The following is a 17,194-nucleotide window of genomic DNA, read 5'->3' on the forward strand; positions in this document are numbered from 1 at the left end:
TAGTTTCACTTAATAGAAATGTCAGTTTTTATCCACTGCTGGGTAATTAAACAAACACAGAAGTAAATGCATTTCCACCTCCTTTTCCAGACTCCAACAAAGCAAGAAAACTAAACCTCTTTGCCCTACCAGATCTCAGCTCCCCTTAAGTTCACCACAGGTCACATTCTTGCTGTCTGGAAGCTTGTTCCACAGCAGTAACAACTGAGCTCTGATCTCTTTGCTGTGGGCACAATTGCTTAACTCAGAGCTCTAGATTTCTGTGCCACTTCCATCCTCTACTTGACTTTTCCTTCTGGAATACCCATTATTCCCAACAGGTAGGGTGAGAGCATGGAGACTGTTCAGTCCTTTTTGACAGTCTTGTTAAGGATGAACACAAAATTGTATGCTCAGTATTTTTGGTGGAACTCATCTCACACCTCTCTTCCAGTGTGCTTCCCCTAGTACAGTGTCTATAGATGACTTGATCAACAGGACATCCCACTAGCTTTCCAGTTGATACTAGAGGAGCAGTAGCAACTGTCTAGCTGTCAGTCCTTTGAGGCTCTGCTGTTAGGAGGTCACCAGTTCAGTAGGTTTTGGTCTCCAAAACCAAAAGTGGCATGCCACAAGCTTCAGCTTTCTAACACCACCATAGCTACTGGTAGAGGCAGTGGCTGTAAGTGTCCCACACTTCTGTAGTTTTGCTCTGAAAAAAGGACCTCCAGGTGTTTGCACTCTTGAGAGCCATGTTCCCATCTCTGCAGGTCTGGTGAATCACTGTAACTGGTGCTGCCTTTGTTTGCAGTCAGCTCTCTGCTATCAAACCCCTGCAGCTTCTGCCCTGTATGATGTCCAAGCTTGAATTGACAGGGCATCCATGTTTGAAGTGAAGGGACATTCATGCACACATTAATTGGACTCTGCTGTATGAACTGAGTGGGCAGTAGACCCTGCATTTCTTGCCCAATACGGCATGCAGATGGCAGGATATGGTGGGTAGAATTTGCACTGTTTTCCCCAAATCCCAGGCAGGCACTGCCTTACTGTTCTGGTTTTAACTCAGCTGTCAGCTCTGCATGTCTGCAGCCTGACTTGCTTAACCTTCTTCCTCAGCAGCTTCTGAAACCTTCCACCTTTGGTGTTTTCACACAATGTGACAGGACCTGCCAGTGAAGAGGGCATACTGCTTTTCATTGGCCATTTGTTTTATGGTGGGGCCTCTTCAGCACATAACCTCTGCTTCCTCTGGTGACACCCCAAAATCTCTGCCTCCTGGCCAGTTCATGATAACTTCCAAGATTCCTGGGTGGTTAGGGCTCCCTATTCAAGCGTGTTGCATTGTAAGTGTGATCATGGCATAAGGTGCATGATGGGGAGAGGAGATTCTTTCTTTGAACATCCATCCCAGCACTGGTAGTCAGGGTGCCAGGAGGAACTGTGTTTCAGTCCAGTCACCTCCAAGGCAGCTCAAACTCATTCATACACTGCCAGTATCTCTTTTTTCAGTCAGAGTGTAGTTGGCCTCAGATCCTTTGTAGCTGTGACTCCAGAATCCTAGGCCTTGGGTCTCCCTGAATGTTTTCTGCCAAAGGCTTCATTTAGGACCATTCTTCCCAGCTGCAGTGTTGAGCACATTAGTAACATCTTGTCCTGTCTGGACTGGCCCAAGGGCTACTGCAGGCTTAGTCACCTATTTGACTTGTTCAAAGGCCTGACCCTGCTCAGGCCCCCAGTGAAAATTATTCTTCTTCCAAGTCATTTGGTAGTAGAGGGCTCACAGTAAGACTATAGTCTAGGCTATGCATCCTGCATAAACCCACAACACCCAAGAAAGCCTGGGCTTCCTTGTGATTATTGGGTGGAGATGTAACAGCAGTCTTGTTAATGACATCCAGCGGAATCTGGTGATGCCCATCTTTCCATTTCGTCCCTGGAAACTGGATCTCTCCTGTGGATCCCTTGACCTTCCTACACTTTATAGCAAATCCAGCCTTCAGAAGAACCTGGATTATTTTCTCTGCTTTCTCAAAAATGTCTTCTACTGTGTCACCCCAAACTGATACCATCAATGTACTTGTCCTGGTTTGAGGCTGGACAGATCCTCTATTGCTCCTGAAAGGGGCAAAAGAATGACACTCACACAAATGGATTGGAAAGTGATGGAAAGTTTAAATGGAAAGCAGTGTTCTACAGAAACTACAAAGCATAGTGACAAAGAATCCCCAAGAGTCCCTTACAGCACATCCAAAGAACTCCCAACACTTCCCTTCTCCACACCTGAGGGTATACCCAAAACTCCCAAGGCTCTTTCTTTCCCCTCCCACTGCTAGGCTAGTCCCAGGCTGGCCAAGTCTGAGACTGCTTTCCCCCCTCCCCCCTCCCCCTCCCCCTTCCTCCTGGCATTAAGCCTAGCCAGGCCTAAGAGGTCTTGAGCTACTCCCACACTGTTACCCAATAGGGAGTATCTCCCACAGGAGCAGAGATGGAAGAAAGAGGAAGAGAATGCCTTTGCAGGTGGATTTATAGGGTGCAGGCTATTATGGGTATGAAATACGCTATTTCCTGTGTCCACCCACTGGGTTGGACCCTCTGGACACCAGAGGTGTGGCTTATGTGGCAGTAACAGGAGGCACCCAGCTAAAAACTGCCACAGTACTGCAAGTGTTCAGAGCTCCACCCTGCTCCAGTACAGTCTGGATCAGTCCATGGCAAATGGTGGGGCTGTGCTTCCACCCTGGGGCAACTGATTCCAGGTGTGCTGCACATCCCTTCAAAGCATTGTAAGACTGCTTTGGAGGTCCCTTCAAGAGGATCAGAGAAGTATTAATTCATCTGCTCTTTTGGGGAGATTTTCTACTGGAAACTGGGACAGTGTTCTTGCAGGAAGGGTTTCCTTGCAATTTACAGACTCGTGCAGCTAGCACTGAAGTGGATTTTCTGTTCCACTTTCTAATGTTCTCCCCAGGATCATGTAATTATAACCATAGAATACACTGTGGTGTGTGCTTCCCAGATTCTCTCTTGGACAGGGAAGTGCCTGCTCTTACTAGCTGAAATAATGGTCAGTACAGGTGAGGAATGCAACATGTTCTCTTGGAGGAGAAGCACCTCCCAGGACAGGTCTTTCATGGCAAAACACAGGCCTATATGTGAGAAGAGAGACTTCCCTCTTATTGGCAGCGCAGGCTAGCTGTTTCATCCACTGTTGGCCCTTGGCCCAGGTGTCGCTGCCAATGAACTGGCATATGGTGGAGGTGCACTTTGTAGAAACCTCCTCCACAGGACTGGTGTGCATATGACTTCATCTGGATCATTTCCTGCACAGCCAGTTCCTTCAAGCACTGGATGCCTTTCTCCATGGAGATCCACCTTTCCAGGTGAGCGTCCATGCCTTCTTTGAAGGGGCACCTATCCTTCATACCTAACAGAAGTTGTCTCCAGAGGCTGAGGGTTTGTGCCAGTTTTATGATGACCTTGGCAGTGCCCCCTTCCCGAGACAGGGATCCCAACTGCTTGGCTTCCCTGCCTTCTAATTCCAAACTACTGCTTCCACTATCCTGGCATCAGAGCAGCCAGGTGGTCATGGGCTTGCCTGAATGGTGGCTAAAGTCCTTCTGTATGTACCACAGCTCACAGGGATAAAGACCAGGTGATTACCTCTGGCTCTTCCTCTTGTTCCCATGATGACCCTGATTCATCCTCATCCTTTGCAGGAGGAGCTGTTTTCCTTGTGTACTTCCTTTTTTGTATGGGGGTGACTGCTACTACAGCTTGGCTCGCTGGTGCAGCTGCCACAGTCTGTCTGAGGGCCCAGAGATCTCCTCTTCCCCCTGAGTGTGCTGAACAGTGCTAAGGGGTTGAAAGGCCTGGGCCAGCCCCCAGTGCATTGCAGTGGTGTGCAGTTCTTGGGAATTTCCAGGCTGACAACATCCTTTTTTCTAAACATTACACCACTTTGTCAGGATTTTGCTCAGGGGTGAAATTGCAAACCAGCAGAGGTGATCACCATCCTAGGCACTTGCCCATGTTCTCCCACATACCCTGCCACTCATAATTGTCCATCCTGGGGGCAGATCTCCAAGTGGTATTGAGAAAGATTTGTATTCTATAGTCAGGACCAGGCACACGTGTAGGAGACATGACAACAGAAACAGACTGGTGGTGGTGTCCCAAGGATATTCAAAACCCTCAAAAGATGAAAAAGTGTTCTCTGCTGATCCATCCATCAGCTGGGTGAGATTACTGATAAATGATGACACTGCATACCAATACCAACTCTCATGAATAAGGCTACGAAGGATCCCATCCTACCGCATCAGACATTCCAGTAACCAGCACACCAACACCATAGCTTTAAGCCTTTTCACTGAGGTGAAAAGAACACCACCACACAGAGTGCTCTATCCACATAGAGTACAAATGCATTAGATCCTATGTAATGTAACCAGACAAGCAAACCCATCAAAGGCCTTAACATGACCAATTTGGGAGCAGGTGGTGATCTGCTAGAGGGCAGAAGGGCTCTGCAGAGGGACCTCAACCGACTGGACAGATGGGCAGAGTCCAACAGAATGGCATTCAACAAGTCCAAGTGCCAGGTGCTGCACTTTGGCCACAAAAACCCCATGCAGAGCTACAGGCTGGGGTCAAAGGGGCTGGAGAGCTCCCAAACACAGAAGGACCTGGAGGTGCTGATTGACAGCTGCCTAAACATGAGCCAGCAGTGTGCCCAGGTGGCCAAGAAGACCAATGGCATCCTGGCCTGTATCAAGAATAGTGTGGCCAGCAGGAGCAGGGAAGTCATTGTGCCCCTGTACTCTGCACTGATTAGGCCACACCTTGAGTACTGTGTCCAGTTCTGGGCCCTCAGTTTAAGAAGGACATCGAGACACTTGAACATGTCCAGAGAAGGGCAACAAGGCTGGGGAGAGGCCTTGAGCACAGCCCTGTGAGGAGAGGCTGAGGGAGCTGGGGTTGTTTAGCCTGGAGAATAGGAGGCTCAGGGGAGACCTCATTGCTGTCTACAACTACCTGAAGGGTGGTTGTAGCCAGGAGGGGGTTGGTCTCTTCTCTCAAGCAACCAGCACCAGAACAAGAGGACACACTCTCAAGCTGTGCCAGGGGAAGTTTAGGCTCGAGGTGAGGAGAAAGTTCTTCACTGAGAGAGTTGTTAGCCATTGGAATGGGCTGCCCAGGGAGATGGTGGAGTCACCTGGAGGTGTTCAAGAGGAGATTGGATGTGGCACTTGGTGGCATGGTCCAGTCATAAGGTCTGTGGTGACAGGTTGGACTTGATGATCTTTGAGGTGATAGCGTGATACTGTGAGCACATACTAAAGCAAATACAGGGTAAACAAAATTGCTGAAGCAAAATGTAATTCTTGTTATCCCATTAGGTAAAGCCAAGCTTACAACAGTGACATGTGCCTGCCATGACTTGTCCCTGTCTTGTAAAGGATAAGGAGAGCAATCTCTTTCCCCCTCTGCATGTCTCTTAGGCTTCTCTTCCCAAGGCTTCTTGTCTCCAGTGGAGCTCACATGCTGAGCAGAACAAGCTTGTTCTAAAGCCTAACGAGATCAGCTGATACAACACAGAAGCATTTGCTGAGCATGAGGTTGGAGAAATCTGAAGGGAAAGTGAAAGTTAACTTGCCTTTATTCCTCCATCTTCCAACTCTACAGATGTGCTTTTGGGAATCCTGTGCTGACATATGCCTATACTTGACAACATTCATGGCACTGCTATTTTTTCTGGCCTTTTTGCTTGGCTCTGAACTGTGCTAGCTCACCTTTTAGCTTTGGAGGACAGCTCTGCAATGGGCTTCCTTAACAGGCTTTCCACTTAATTTTTGGGCTCTAGAGACTCAGGCTAGGAGAGAGCTGGAGCATTTCCACTGGCATCTGGTCAGTGACATGGGACAGAGTCCAGGGGCTGTGAAGCCTCTTTAGAGCTGTGCTGAGTGGTGCCTACTGGGAACCAGCTCTGACATTTCTCAAAGTTGCCTGAGGTTGGCTGTCCCTTGAACTGTAAAGCTTGCAAGTTGCAAGGTCAAAATAACCTTTCAATAAATGTGGAAGTGTTCCCTGCTTGTGGGCAGATGGAGGAGAAGGACAGGTCTGTGAATATCTTGCTTATGGCATATTGGAGCATCTACAAGATTTGTCTGCTTCTAATTTTCAGCAATGGTGGTGACTGCAGCTGAGGCATTTCAGTGCTTGAGAGCACCAAGCAGCAGCAGGCAAGCAAGCAATGAACCTGATGGAACATTTGTAGGCTGCAGCATGCAGAGCATTAAGCTCCACATTGCTCCAGTAAACACACTGTTATGTTTTGCTTCTAGACATAAATTCCATAATTGATCTCTTCTCCAGGGCTTCAGAGGGCAGAACTGTGGAGGTACCGTACAGAGGGGACGTGGAACTCACCATCCTGGATATCCTTGGGGGGCTGCGCTCTACCTGCACCTATGTGGGAGCTGCCAAACTGAAGGAACTGAGCAGGAGAACAACCTTCATCCGAGTCACCCAGCAGCACAACCAGGTCTTCTCTTAGCCCAGGACTGGGGCGCTGGGGAGAGCGGGGTGGGGGAGAGGGGCAGGTATGGCTGCTGTCTTGGTTTGCTTTCTCCTCCATGCCTTGTTGGTGGCAAACTCCTCTCTCGCTCAGAATAGCAGCATCAGCCGTTGGAGGGGAAGGTTGTGCTATGAACACAGTGCCATTGGTTCAAAATGCAATAGCCTCATCTTTTATTGTGCCTATTTTATTTTTTTAATCAACATTTTTTCACCTGTTTCCCTAGCCCCACCCTCTGATAAATAGCTGCTGAAACCTCAGTTAACAAGGAACTGGCTCATACAGACATGGCTGTTACGCCTGCACACATTCACACATTCTCTTTCTGTAAGTCTGACCTGTCAGCTACCACTTCTGGCAGTGCATTGCAGACTGGGAGAGAAAAAGAGGCAGGGACTTGTGTGGGGAAATAAAAAAAATAAATTACCTTAGTCTTAGTCCTGGCAAAAAACCCAAACATGTTTGTGGCACAACTGCCAGCCTCCAATGTCAGCAGTGGATGGGGCCTGGCTGCTGGCAATGTCTTACTGTGATGCTAAAAACAATAGATCTCTCACTCCCGGTTCACCCGTTCCGTCAGGTCCACGTCCTTATGACAGTGACACCAAGAACAGTTACTGGTAAAGAGCTGACTTAGGGTCTTTAGCTTTTCTAAACAGCAGTTCTTACCATCATTTTGCTAATCAGTAAGTTGTCTTTCTATTGCAGTTTCTCCTTCTCTTTCTGGTGAGCAGGAGAGAGAGAGAGCAGCTCCAGAAAGGCTGAGCTGGTGACATGTCTGCATCTTACCCACAGTTACATGCAGGTGTTCAGGGATGACCCTCAGCTAGGTCAGTGCTCACCATCCACACTGTACATGTCCAGCTCTGAGGGCTGCAAAACTGAAAAGAAGATGAGCTTGAGCCATCCTTTAACACCCACTTCTGTGCTCTAGTAGTTGCCCTAATCATTGTGTATCCCTGGTGGCCTGCTCCCACTCGCACAAGGAACTGGAGCTGAGGGCATGCAGTGCCTGCCAAGAGCAGAACCACTGACAGACACCATATGCCATTTGTGGATCTACCTCACCTGCACATTTAACCAGGTTCTCTTGGTGTCCTTCTGTGGGAAATGTCATTTTTAGTGGTGGGTGCCGGTGCCTAACCTGGTTGTCTTTATCCCCACCACCCCAATCCTGTTCTGTCTAGACAAATGCTGTGTGGTAAATTGTGCTGTAGGCCAGGAAACTGCTGAGCACCCAAGAGCAATGTTGAGGTTAAAACATACCAAAGATCTACAAGCAGAGACTCGGGATATGGGAACATTACATCATTAAAACAATCCTTGCTGAGTGTGTCCATCTCTGGTTTCTTGAACTGTAAGGACACATAAAACACAATAGCCGCTCGCAGTAATTTTCTGGAGAAGTCTTACTGTTCCACATTCAGCATTGTGGTCCTGCTCTTTGAGCTTACCTGAACTCTCCTTGGAGAGAGAGGTCTTTGCATAGCCAACAGCCTTGCTCATGTCTGAGTGGTGGCTGAGGGGAGTGCAAGTGTAGACTTCTCAGGTGGGAGGCCAGCCTGGGAGAGGAGTGGGTCTTGAACTAGCATCCTGACAGATGCAAACCAGCCACCCAGGTGTCCTTTCTCTAACAAGGGGGTGTCCCTCACCCCCCTGCTCATTGCACAGTGTCTAACCTCACTGGCCAGAGGGCAAGGGCTTTGGCTGTGTGCTTCTGTGTAGCTTTCTTCTCACATTAGGGCACAGTGGGGTTGCGAGTTGAAGGTAGGATGGGGCCACCTTGTAAGTGTAGAAGTGTAAGCAGGAGCAGGAGAAGCTTCTGCTTGTTTTCCCTTAGGAAGTGTGCCTGTGTATTCCTTCCAGTTAGTCACTAGCAAAGGTAGAAGGGCTGGGGGGGTGAGCAAGAAACACAGCAGCAGTCAGCCAACCCCCTGGACATGATGTGAGCTCTAAGCCTGCCTTGAACAAAGCAGTCCCTAGTTTATACGTCTGGAGTGCCACTGTCTTGATGTGCTACTGCATCTTCTGCCAGGGTGTGTACAGTGTCTGTCCATCACTGTTTCCCACTCCTCCACCTGGGAGATCATAGAATGTTGCTTTTTAGTTGCTAATGTCAGTTATATACCAGAAGTTCTTTGTTGGAGCCAGGAGGGCTTTTCCAAATGCCAGGTATGGCCTCAGTTACGTGGGCGAAGGGAAAAAATAGTGAGGCCCAAGAGCAGCAGTTTGTTCACCTGTGAGCTGGGAGCCTCTGTGGGCTTCCCTGCAGGCAGGGAGCTGCCTGGGAACAGAAGGGCTGAAGCATGTTTCAAGTAGATATACTCCTAAACACAGCACGGACCACCTCCCTGCAGCCTTCATTTCTCTCGTGGGTCAGGTGCTTAAGTGAGGCCTCCCCAGCATTTACTTGATGCAGTGTTTACTGGTGGAAGTTTTCATACGTAAATAAACTCAGAGTCCAAAACTCCATGGTGTTGCCTGCGATAACTGTGAAGCATTTCTGCATAATCAGCCAAAAAGAGCTGATGAGCATTTGACATCCAGTGCTCCACTCAGCCCGGCTGAGGTGGTGATGATGAGTGCTGCCTCCACTCATACCTGCAGCGACTGTGTGTGTGCACCGCCACCATCCTTTGCAATAGAATGATCAGAAGTTGTAAATGATTTTGTTACGCTATAGCGAGCTTTACTCTGATGATCTGGAAGGGGTTTATGGCCACGGATGGGTGCGTGTGTACTTCTGCATCGTGCTGAATAAAGGCAAATGCTCCCAAACGAATTGCCGGGGCGTGTGCGTGTGTAAAGCGGATTGGGCAAAGGCCTTCCCCAGAAACGCTCTCTCCCGTTCAGCCGTAACTCGTAAAGACCAGACAAGCGCTTGCAATTGGCACTGTTATTTTATTAGTACGAGTATACTGAAACAATAAACTTGTACTGGTATACAGACAATTTCTTTAAAACAATTTTGTTCAAATTTTGAATCAAACATTGTTTTATTATAATAATGAAATCATTTCTACCTAGAAAACCTGCAAGCACCATCAAAGAAAGGGACCATAAAATTCAATAAACAGACGCGAGTGTATCCTACAAATAGACACACCACCATTAGAAAATAGAATATGAATTCTTCCATTTTTTTTTAATATTTGTTTTAAAAAAGCTAGTGCAAGTACAATATTTTACACTGGAATTACAGAGAGTATGCACGCATATGGAAAAAAGTTCTCCTGTCACAATAAAAGCTCTTAACTATGTCTGTATGCACTTAAAATCTTCTCCTCTTTTCAATAAGGTGCAAAACGTTATTCCCTCCCTATTTCTCCTTTGTACTGGCCATGTCAGCTCAATTTCTCCCTAACGCAAAGCTGAAATATCCCTTTTGCTGGGCCTACACTAGGAACTACAACTGGAAGTGTGATTTGCAACAACCCTCACCGGTAATACCAAACGATTTAGAAAACAGAAACAAAACCAAAGACCTTAAAAACTTCTGCTGTAGAATGGCTAAATCGTACCCGGCACGGCCTCATGCCTCCGCCGGGCTGCTGGGAGCGGTGACATAGCTAGTACAAAATGATTTTCAGTAGCTCACCCAAACTGAAAAAGGTTGGGAAATCCCCCTCCCCCCTTTTGTAACACTGCAAAAAGGACAGTGTTGAACAAGTTAATATATTATTCCAACAGAAAAAAGAAAAAAAAAAAGAGCAAATACATATATTAGTGAGTTTCAACGTTAGCTGACTGTCGTGAAGAGCCACATCTATGCCTTAACAGATTAGTAACTTTGCTAAGAGGCCAGCCTGATGGCCACGCAGAAGACACAGACCAAGCCACTTTCAGCAGCCCCGGCCCATTTTTGCCCTCAGCTACACAGATCCAAACCCAACTGACTTGGACAGGAGTTCTGCAGAGCATGTTAAAAGGGAGAGTATGTGGGTCCTGGATTTTCAGAGCGAACGCCAGGGCAGGATTCCCCGGGCTGGCTGGTGTGAAGGGGCAGCTCAGCACTGCCCAGGGTGCCGGCAGTCCCGCACTGGCTCCACGCCAGCCAAGGACCTGGGCCCTGAAGTTCTGCTCATCAGCAATCCCATAGTACAGCAATGACAGCTTCAACGAGTGACTAACACTTGCTGCAAACAACACTTCCAATGCATACCTACTGCATGGTCAAGGGAAAGGGCACAGGAGCTTTGACTGCTCAAAACAGAAATGAATAAAAAAGAAACAACCTTGGATGAAGCCTCCATAAAATCTTCAGTGGAAGACTTGAGTCCTTTCAGCTAATGACAAGAAAAAAACCTACAGAAACCTTAGAGACTGTTAGGTATAAATACTACTGTTGGCTGAATGCACTTCACTGTAACACAACTGTGGCTGGCTTCTTTAGCGCCTGGGGGGTTCACTTGGAACGGGTGAGTGTTTCTGCCCTGTGTGCCAGTGGGAGCTGAAACCTGGGTTACCTCTTGGGGGGTTTAGGGGGGGGTGGGGGGGAGAAGCACCCCAAAACCTCACCTGTTCCACCCTGCCATCAGCTCCTGGCTGACCATCTCAGTCTTTGGACAGGAAAAGGACCCTCTCCTCAGAAACTGCTTCGTGATCCTCTCCTTTTGGCTTCTGAAAAACACCAGTCTCACCATCAGTCAAGACCACAACTGGAAACTCGCTCTGTGTGACTAGCTGCTCCCCTGCATCTCTGAAAGCAGAGCGGGGGAAGAAGGGCAGTGACAGGTGCTGGAAGGCAGGCTTGCCTTGAGTGTCACTCTTGCTGCTAACGCTGGGCTAGGATCCCTTGTTAAAAGCACTTCTTGCTCAGGGTTATACTCTTTGGGTTTTGTCTGGAACAGGAAGTGCTGAAAAAACATGGAACAGCATCCCAGAAAGAAGGAAAAAATGGGACTGAAAGATTTCAGGCAGGAACTAAGCAGGTCATGTTCAGCTGGCATCGGCTCTCCAGGGCTGCTGCCAGCCCTGGCTCTTGCAGGGCCCTGATACCAGGGTCACCCTGGCCCTGCTGGTGAAGGGCACGGATGAGGCCTCCCTCAAAAGCGGCCATGCCCTGTGGGCTGCCCAAGGCCCCCTTGGCGCAGGCAGGAGAGACTTAAAGCCAAAACACAGCTGGAGAGCGAGACTCTCATTCTGCACAGTAGCCACTCTTTGAAGTGCCAAGCAGCTGCACTGGAGAATTGCTGCTCCAAGGTGTATTTTTCAGCACAGGAATAAACAGTGTGAACCATGACTCCATTCCCTAGAAATGGGACCCATGTAATATGAACAGAAAATTAAGCACAGTTGTTCTTTAAGAGCCTTTTAAGTAGTAATTCTTCCTGGCCAAAGCCAATACAAATCAGGTCATCTAGACAGGACATTTTCTATATACAAAAAACATGTAACTTTCAACCTTTCTCTGCTTTTGTATTTAAAAACTTTTTTTTTTTTTTTTTTTTACAAACAAGGTATGAAACTCACTGTTCAAACAGAGCCATCTCTTTTTCAAACACTGAATGAATCATTCCAACATTCATTTTTCTTTTGTGCAATTGTTTAAAACATTACCTGTACTCCTCAATGTGAGTGCTTCAAAAAAAGTTTCTATTTTTAATAAGCTTCTCAAATTAGGTTTACATCAAAAAATATTCCCACAAGGTATAGTGCTACAAGAAAAGATCCTATCAGTAAAGGTAACACATCTGAAGCGAGGTCGTCTATGTAAAAGAAATTGAACTCTGGAGTAGAGGTGTGCAACGCGTTTGGAATTTCCCTATCGACACAAAGCAAGGCTGTCCTCAGGACAGGGAATCCAAGCGGACGTGTAGGCATACACGTGAAGAAACTCACACATGCTTAGTTGTGTGCAAACAGACGCTTCTGTCTGGGGGGAGGGGGTGCGCACGTACACTTATCTGCATCGACAAATCCTCATTTTGCTCTTTAGTCCAGGATTTGGAGGGTGGGAGGGTTGGATAAACCAGAGGAAAGGAAATTGGTGATGTCTTCATTCTCCTTGCTTTTCACATCGGCACAGGCCAGAGGCCTGTTACCTGTGACGATGGGGAGGGGAGAAATGGAAATTACTGGTACGAGTGCATGTCCCATTTGACACCTGTCAAGTTCCCGGGACAGCAGAAGTGTTTCAACAGGCCAAATCCCTCCTGCCCACCTGGGTCTTACACCCTGGTGAGCCTGGATGAACCCCAAGATTTTTCCAGCTGCCTGTTTTAAGGCCAGGATTTGGCCCTGACTGAACAAAGCTTCAATTTCACAAAGATTTATACATGTGCTTCACAGTAAGCTCCTGAGCAGCCTTTGCTGGCCAGTCTGGACCTCACATAAGCACGTGTGTAAGTGTTTGTAGAACTGGGTCCCAGGACACATACAGAGCATTGTGCCAAGAGCCCCCCTCTTTGAAATAATACTGTTAGTGTTTTAAAATATTGAGGATTTGCTCTCCTTGATACAGGCTGTTGTTTGCTTTTTTAAAAGCAGTTGCAAGTATTAACAGAATTTCACTGTTTCCTCTTTACTATTGGCAACACACTTGAACGTAAAATAAATCTCTGCAGAATGAGTTTTCATGATAACCAACAGCTACAGTTCAAACTGAGCCTGCTGCTTTTGTATTGCAATCTAAGTGAGATCTACAAAGTTTAAACCATGAGATGCAGGAAATCCAAACTTGTCTGTAACATTGTACATCCCTACTCCGGAGCAGTAAAAGTGCTGCTTCTGGTCACATCAGTGTACCACACATATGCCAGCCCCATCCCTGAGTAAAAGGTGTGAAAGGTTTCTAAATGTTCCTTGATTTAAGGGAAACGAGAGTAGTGATGTCACTTCCCCATGGTGAGAAAATGACAGAAACAACGGGTCAAACAAAGTGACAGTGGGACAAAGGAATTAAAGGAATCAAAACAGGAACATGTGTTCCCCCCCTCCTCCCAAGGTCTGTGTCTTCGAGGGAAAGCGAGCCCGAGGGCGGCGCATGAAATGGTAAAACAGGTCAACAGCGACTCCCATTTGGGTCTCAACCAGAGGACTCAAGGTAAGTGACATCAAACTCAAATTCCCCATGATGTGGCCCAAACAAACTGAAACAATGCCTAAGTTAAACACTATAAGGAACAGTCATTTAATATATATAGATATATAGATAGATTAGATAGATAGATAGACAGATAGATATTTTTTTCAGAAATACCTATAAAGAGGTTCTTGTTTTATTTTTCTTTGCCCTGACTAATTTCTTGGTGATTGTATGCATTTCGTTGTAAACTAAACAGGCCTGCTACAAAAAAGAAAGAAAGAAAGAAAGAAAGAAAAAGAAAGAAAGAAAGAAAGAAAGCAAAGAAGAGAAAAAGAAAACAACTGTCAGTTACTATTGCAAAGTGGACGCCGTGCAGAAGCAGCGGCTCAATCTCCTCCTTCAGCTTCACCTCAGCATTTATGCCTGCAAGTGGTGTTCTTGTGTGCGCCTGGGGGTGGATGGAAATTCCCAGGTGTGGGGATTTGCTGCCAGGGATGCTTGGGCCAGGGGAAGAGGCAAAGCTCCCCTTTGCAAAGGACTTGGTCCCAGAGGGGACTTCTCTTTCCCTGGTGGGAGTCAGGTCTCCTCTGTGTGCCATCCAGGCAGAGGGTGCCACTCATCTGTACAGGCAGGGGCCGCTCTCCACCTGGACAGCATGCAGGAATTACTATGTGGTTTTATTTTTATTTTTTCTTTATTTTTTGGTTTCTGGATCTTTTTGAACTAAAAAGGGTTCATGTTTCCTGGGGTGAGGGATGCCTGACCCTTCATATGTTTAATTTTGTAATTTTGTTAATTTTTTTTGGCAGGGAGGAGGATAGGGAGGGAGTTATTAATAGAATAGGGGAGGGGGGGGAAAAAAAGAGTAAACCCAAGGAAATAAAAAAACCAGAACCCAATAAGGAAAATCAGAAGAGGGTATGAGATCTAGCTACCACCACACGGGTGAGTCTAAGTTGGCACATAAAGTATTGCACATCCTACGAAAGCCAAAGCATGGAAAGGGAAAATCGTTTGGAAAGAACCAGTTATTTCAGAATTCCTCAGTCTGAAATACAAGCACAGAACTAATACATTCCTATTGCTCCAAATGTATTTTTTTTTTATTATTATTATTATTATTATTTTTCTCTTTAGTGCTAGTTGAATAGATCCAGTCAGTTTAATAGCCCCTGCTTCCTTATTCACCACAAACGTGTATGCGCATGGTTTCACTTGAGATTTGTGGGTTTATTCCAAATCCACGCGAAGTACGGAAATAGTGGTATGACTGTGAACTAAAATGTCTAATTCTTTCTATTCCTTTACCATCAAAGCTTAAAAACAAAACAGAAAACAAAACAAAACAATAAATTGCAAGTGCCCTGAGCAGAGTATATGGAAGATTAAGCAACTTCTCTGAGCAGAGATATTAACAAATAAGCACTAACTAAGCAGTGTGACTGTGAGAAGAAACCCACTCAGCTATTTGGTAGCCTGCCGAGAGATTAATAAAATTCAAGGAAATTCAAGAAAAGTTTCAAGCTATTTTCAACGTATTTCAACTTTTTGGTGCACCCCAGAATATGGTATAAAAACAATTAGTTCTGGTGTGAGCTAAATTTCAAGTAACAAATGACAGAGTCAAAGCTGGGGTTCAGGGTTAACATTTCTTCTCTTAAATAAAAGCACTGTATTTTAGGGGAGAGGGAAAACCAAGATTTCTTAAATAGATTTGTTCACTTTAGGTCACTGCATTTCTAATGACAACCTTTTATTTCCTTTTCTCCCTATCAGTATAGCTTCTTCAAAACTACCTGGAGGACGTGAACTCGCCAACCAAAACCGGCAACACGAACGCTTGCTCGCATAGGGCCCAAGCGCAATCCCACTGAAATCAACGCAGTCTCTCTAGTGGCAGCAACAGGCTTTAACTCAGCCCCCAAGTACTTCATACTCGCACTTCCCCGAGGCTCACGCAGGAGGCTGGGTGCACAGCACCTCAAAGAATCCAGCCCTACCTGGGGAAAGAAAAGACTGAACAGCATGAATTCCCTCCCCCCCCCCTCCCCCAGTCTTACTTGGTTTGTACCAAACTCTTGAAAACTCGCCTTCCCAATGGAAAATGATGCCATTAAAATAACAAATAATAATAATAAAATAAAATAGGTTTGTTTTCAAAACAAACAAACACCTTGCTTACATACAGAAATGTTTCTTGTGGAAAAATTCTCTCAGCAAGTCTGAAGAAAAATATTCTCAGAGCTGTCCCAGTAGGCCCTGGTTCTGTGTGGCAGATATGGTAGAAAGACCAAAAATGAACTCCAAAAGGAACATAACCCTATGAAATGGCCTAGAGCGTAGGCAGGTTAGTGAGTAATTGCTACATTTGTTTATGCTCTTTCAGACACCCCCCCCAACCCACAACATTATTAGGTAAAAACTGCAGGAATACCACACAAATGATAAACTCAAGATGTGCAAATTGCAAGATTCTTTAAAGTCCATCTTTTTCAAAAACACTGGACAATGATTTTTTTTCCTCTCTCCTTTTTCCTTTCTCTTGTTTTTTTTTTTTCTCTTTAATTATTACCTGTCAGCTCACATATGCCTTTAACTCTTTCTCAAGCATTAAAGTTTAAAAAGTGCCTCCTATTAAGTAGTCCTTTGTGGACAATGACTGTCACATACTAGTTCAATAATTCACATTCATCCCTTTGAAACCACATTAAAACTTTCAGCATCTTGCCTGTGAGAAAACTCTACATAGTTGCATGTAGTTACAGTGTTGAAGAGATTCGTTGTTTGTTGTTGTTGCTTTCCGAGCAGATTAAAGTGATACAGTACGTACTGAGTGTTAGACCAGGATGCTCAGCAATAAAGTGTGAATAGCATTTTAAGTGCTTAAAGACATTCTAGGTTCATCTTCAACAGCGGATTCCTGTGTCACACCGAGATTTGAAAAAAAGTGGCACCAGTTGTCCATAATCATGAACTAAAAAAACAGTACTAAAGATCTGCAACCTAACTGCAAACAAAGGATGCCTGTGATCTCAAAGGGGCAGTATGCGTCTACCTTGTGGAAGCAAATGTCGATGGCGTTACCCGGTCAATTTGTCTAACACTGCACAGAAACAGGAGCGAGCCCGAGCCAGGCGCGTCTGGGGAGCCAGAGGCCTCCTCGTGCACGCTCACACACACTCAGGACACATGCACGCACCCCCCCACCCCCCACCGTGAAGGAAAACCCTGCAGGGTGACCGGTGCAAGAGTCTGTACAGCCTCCCCATCTGCTGACTCCAAGCAATGGAACTGCACTAGCAAGCAGAAAGGAAATGTTGGTGTGGCAGTTGCTTTAGGAATAAAAATCAGTGCAGTCAGACCCCATGGGGGGAAAAAAATATATATACATATACACACACACAAATATATATATATATGTATATATATATATATATATATACTGTAGAGCCTTGAGTAAGAGTTGGCTTGTTGTTGAGAACGTCAGAGACTGTCTGATCCTTTTCAGTAACACCCATGGGTTGTGCCCTCAACATCCACCTGGGGTGAGGAAACCTCTTCACCAAGCCGCCACAGAGCTGCAGTTCCTCCTTGAGAGGGAGGGACAC

At 46.2% G+C, this 17,194-nt stretch overlaps 1 protein-coding gene across 1 annotated transcript in view; it reads left to right on the forward strand.

Moving 5' to 3' along the window:
* GMPR (guanosine monophosphate reductase) overlaps positions 1 to 6,645 on the forward strand; it is a 43,131-nt gene extending 36,486 nt beyond the window's left edge. The window contains exon 9 of the mRNA XM_009898095.2: positions 6,358 to 6,645. Coding sequence (XP_009896397.1) covers positions 6,358 to 6,538 — 181 coding nt within the window. The 3' untranslated portion in view covers positions 6,539 to 6,645. The remainder of the gene's footprint in view (positions 1 to 6,357) is intronic.
* The last annotated feature ends 10,549 nt before the right edge of the window (positions 6,646 to 17,194 follow it).

Source organism: Dryobates pubescens, chromosome 9, assembly GCF_014839835.1.
Source record: "Dryobates pubescens isolate bDryPub1 chromosome 9, bDryPub1.pri, whole genome shotgun sequence".
NCBI classification, from domain to species: domain Eukaryota; kingdom Metazoa; phylum Chordata; class Aves; order Piciformes; family Picidae; genus Dryobates; species Dryobates pubescens.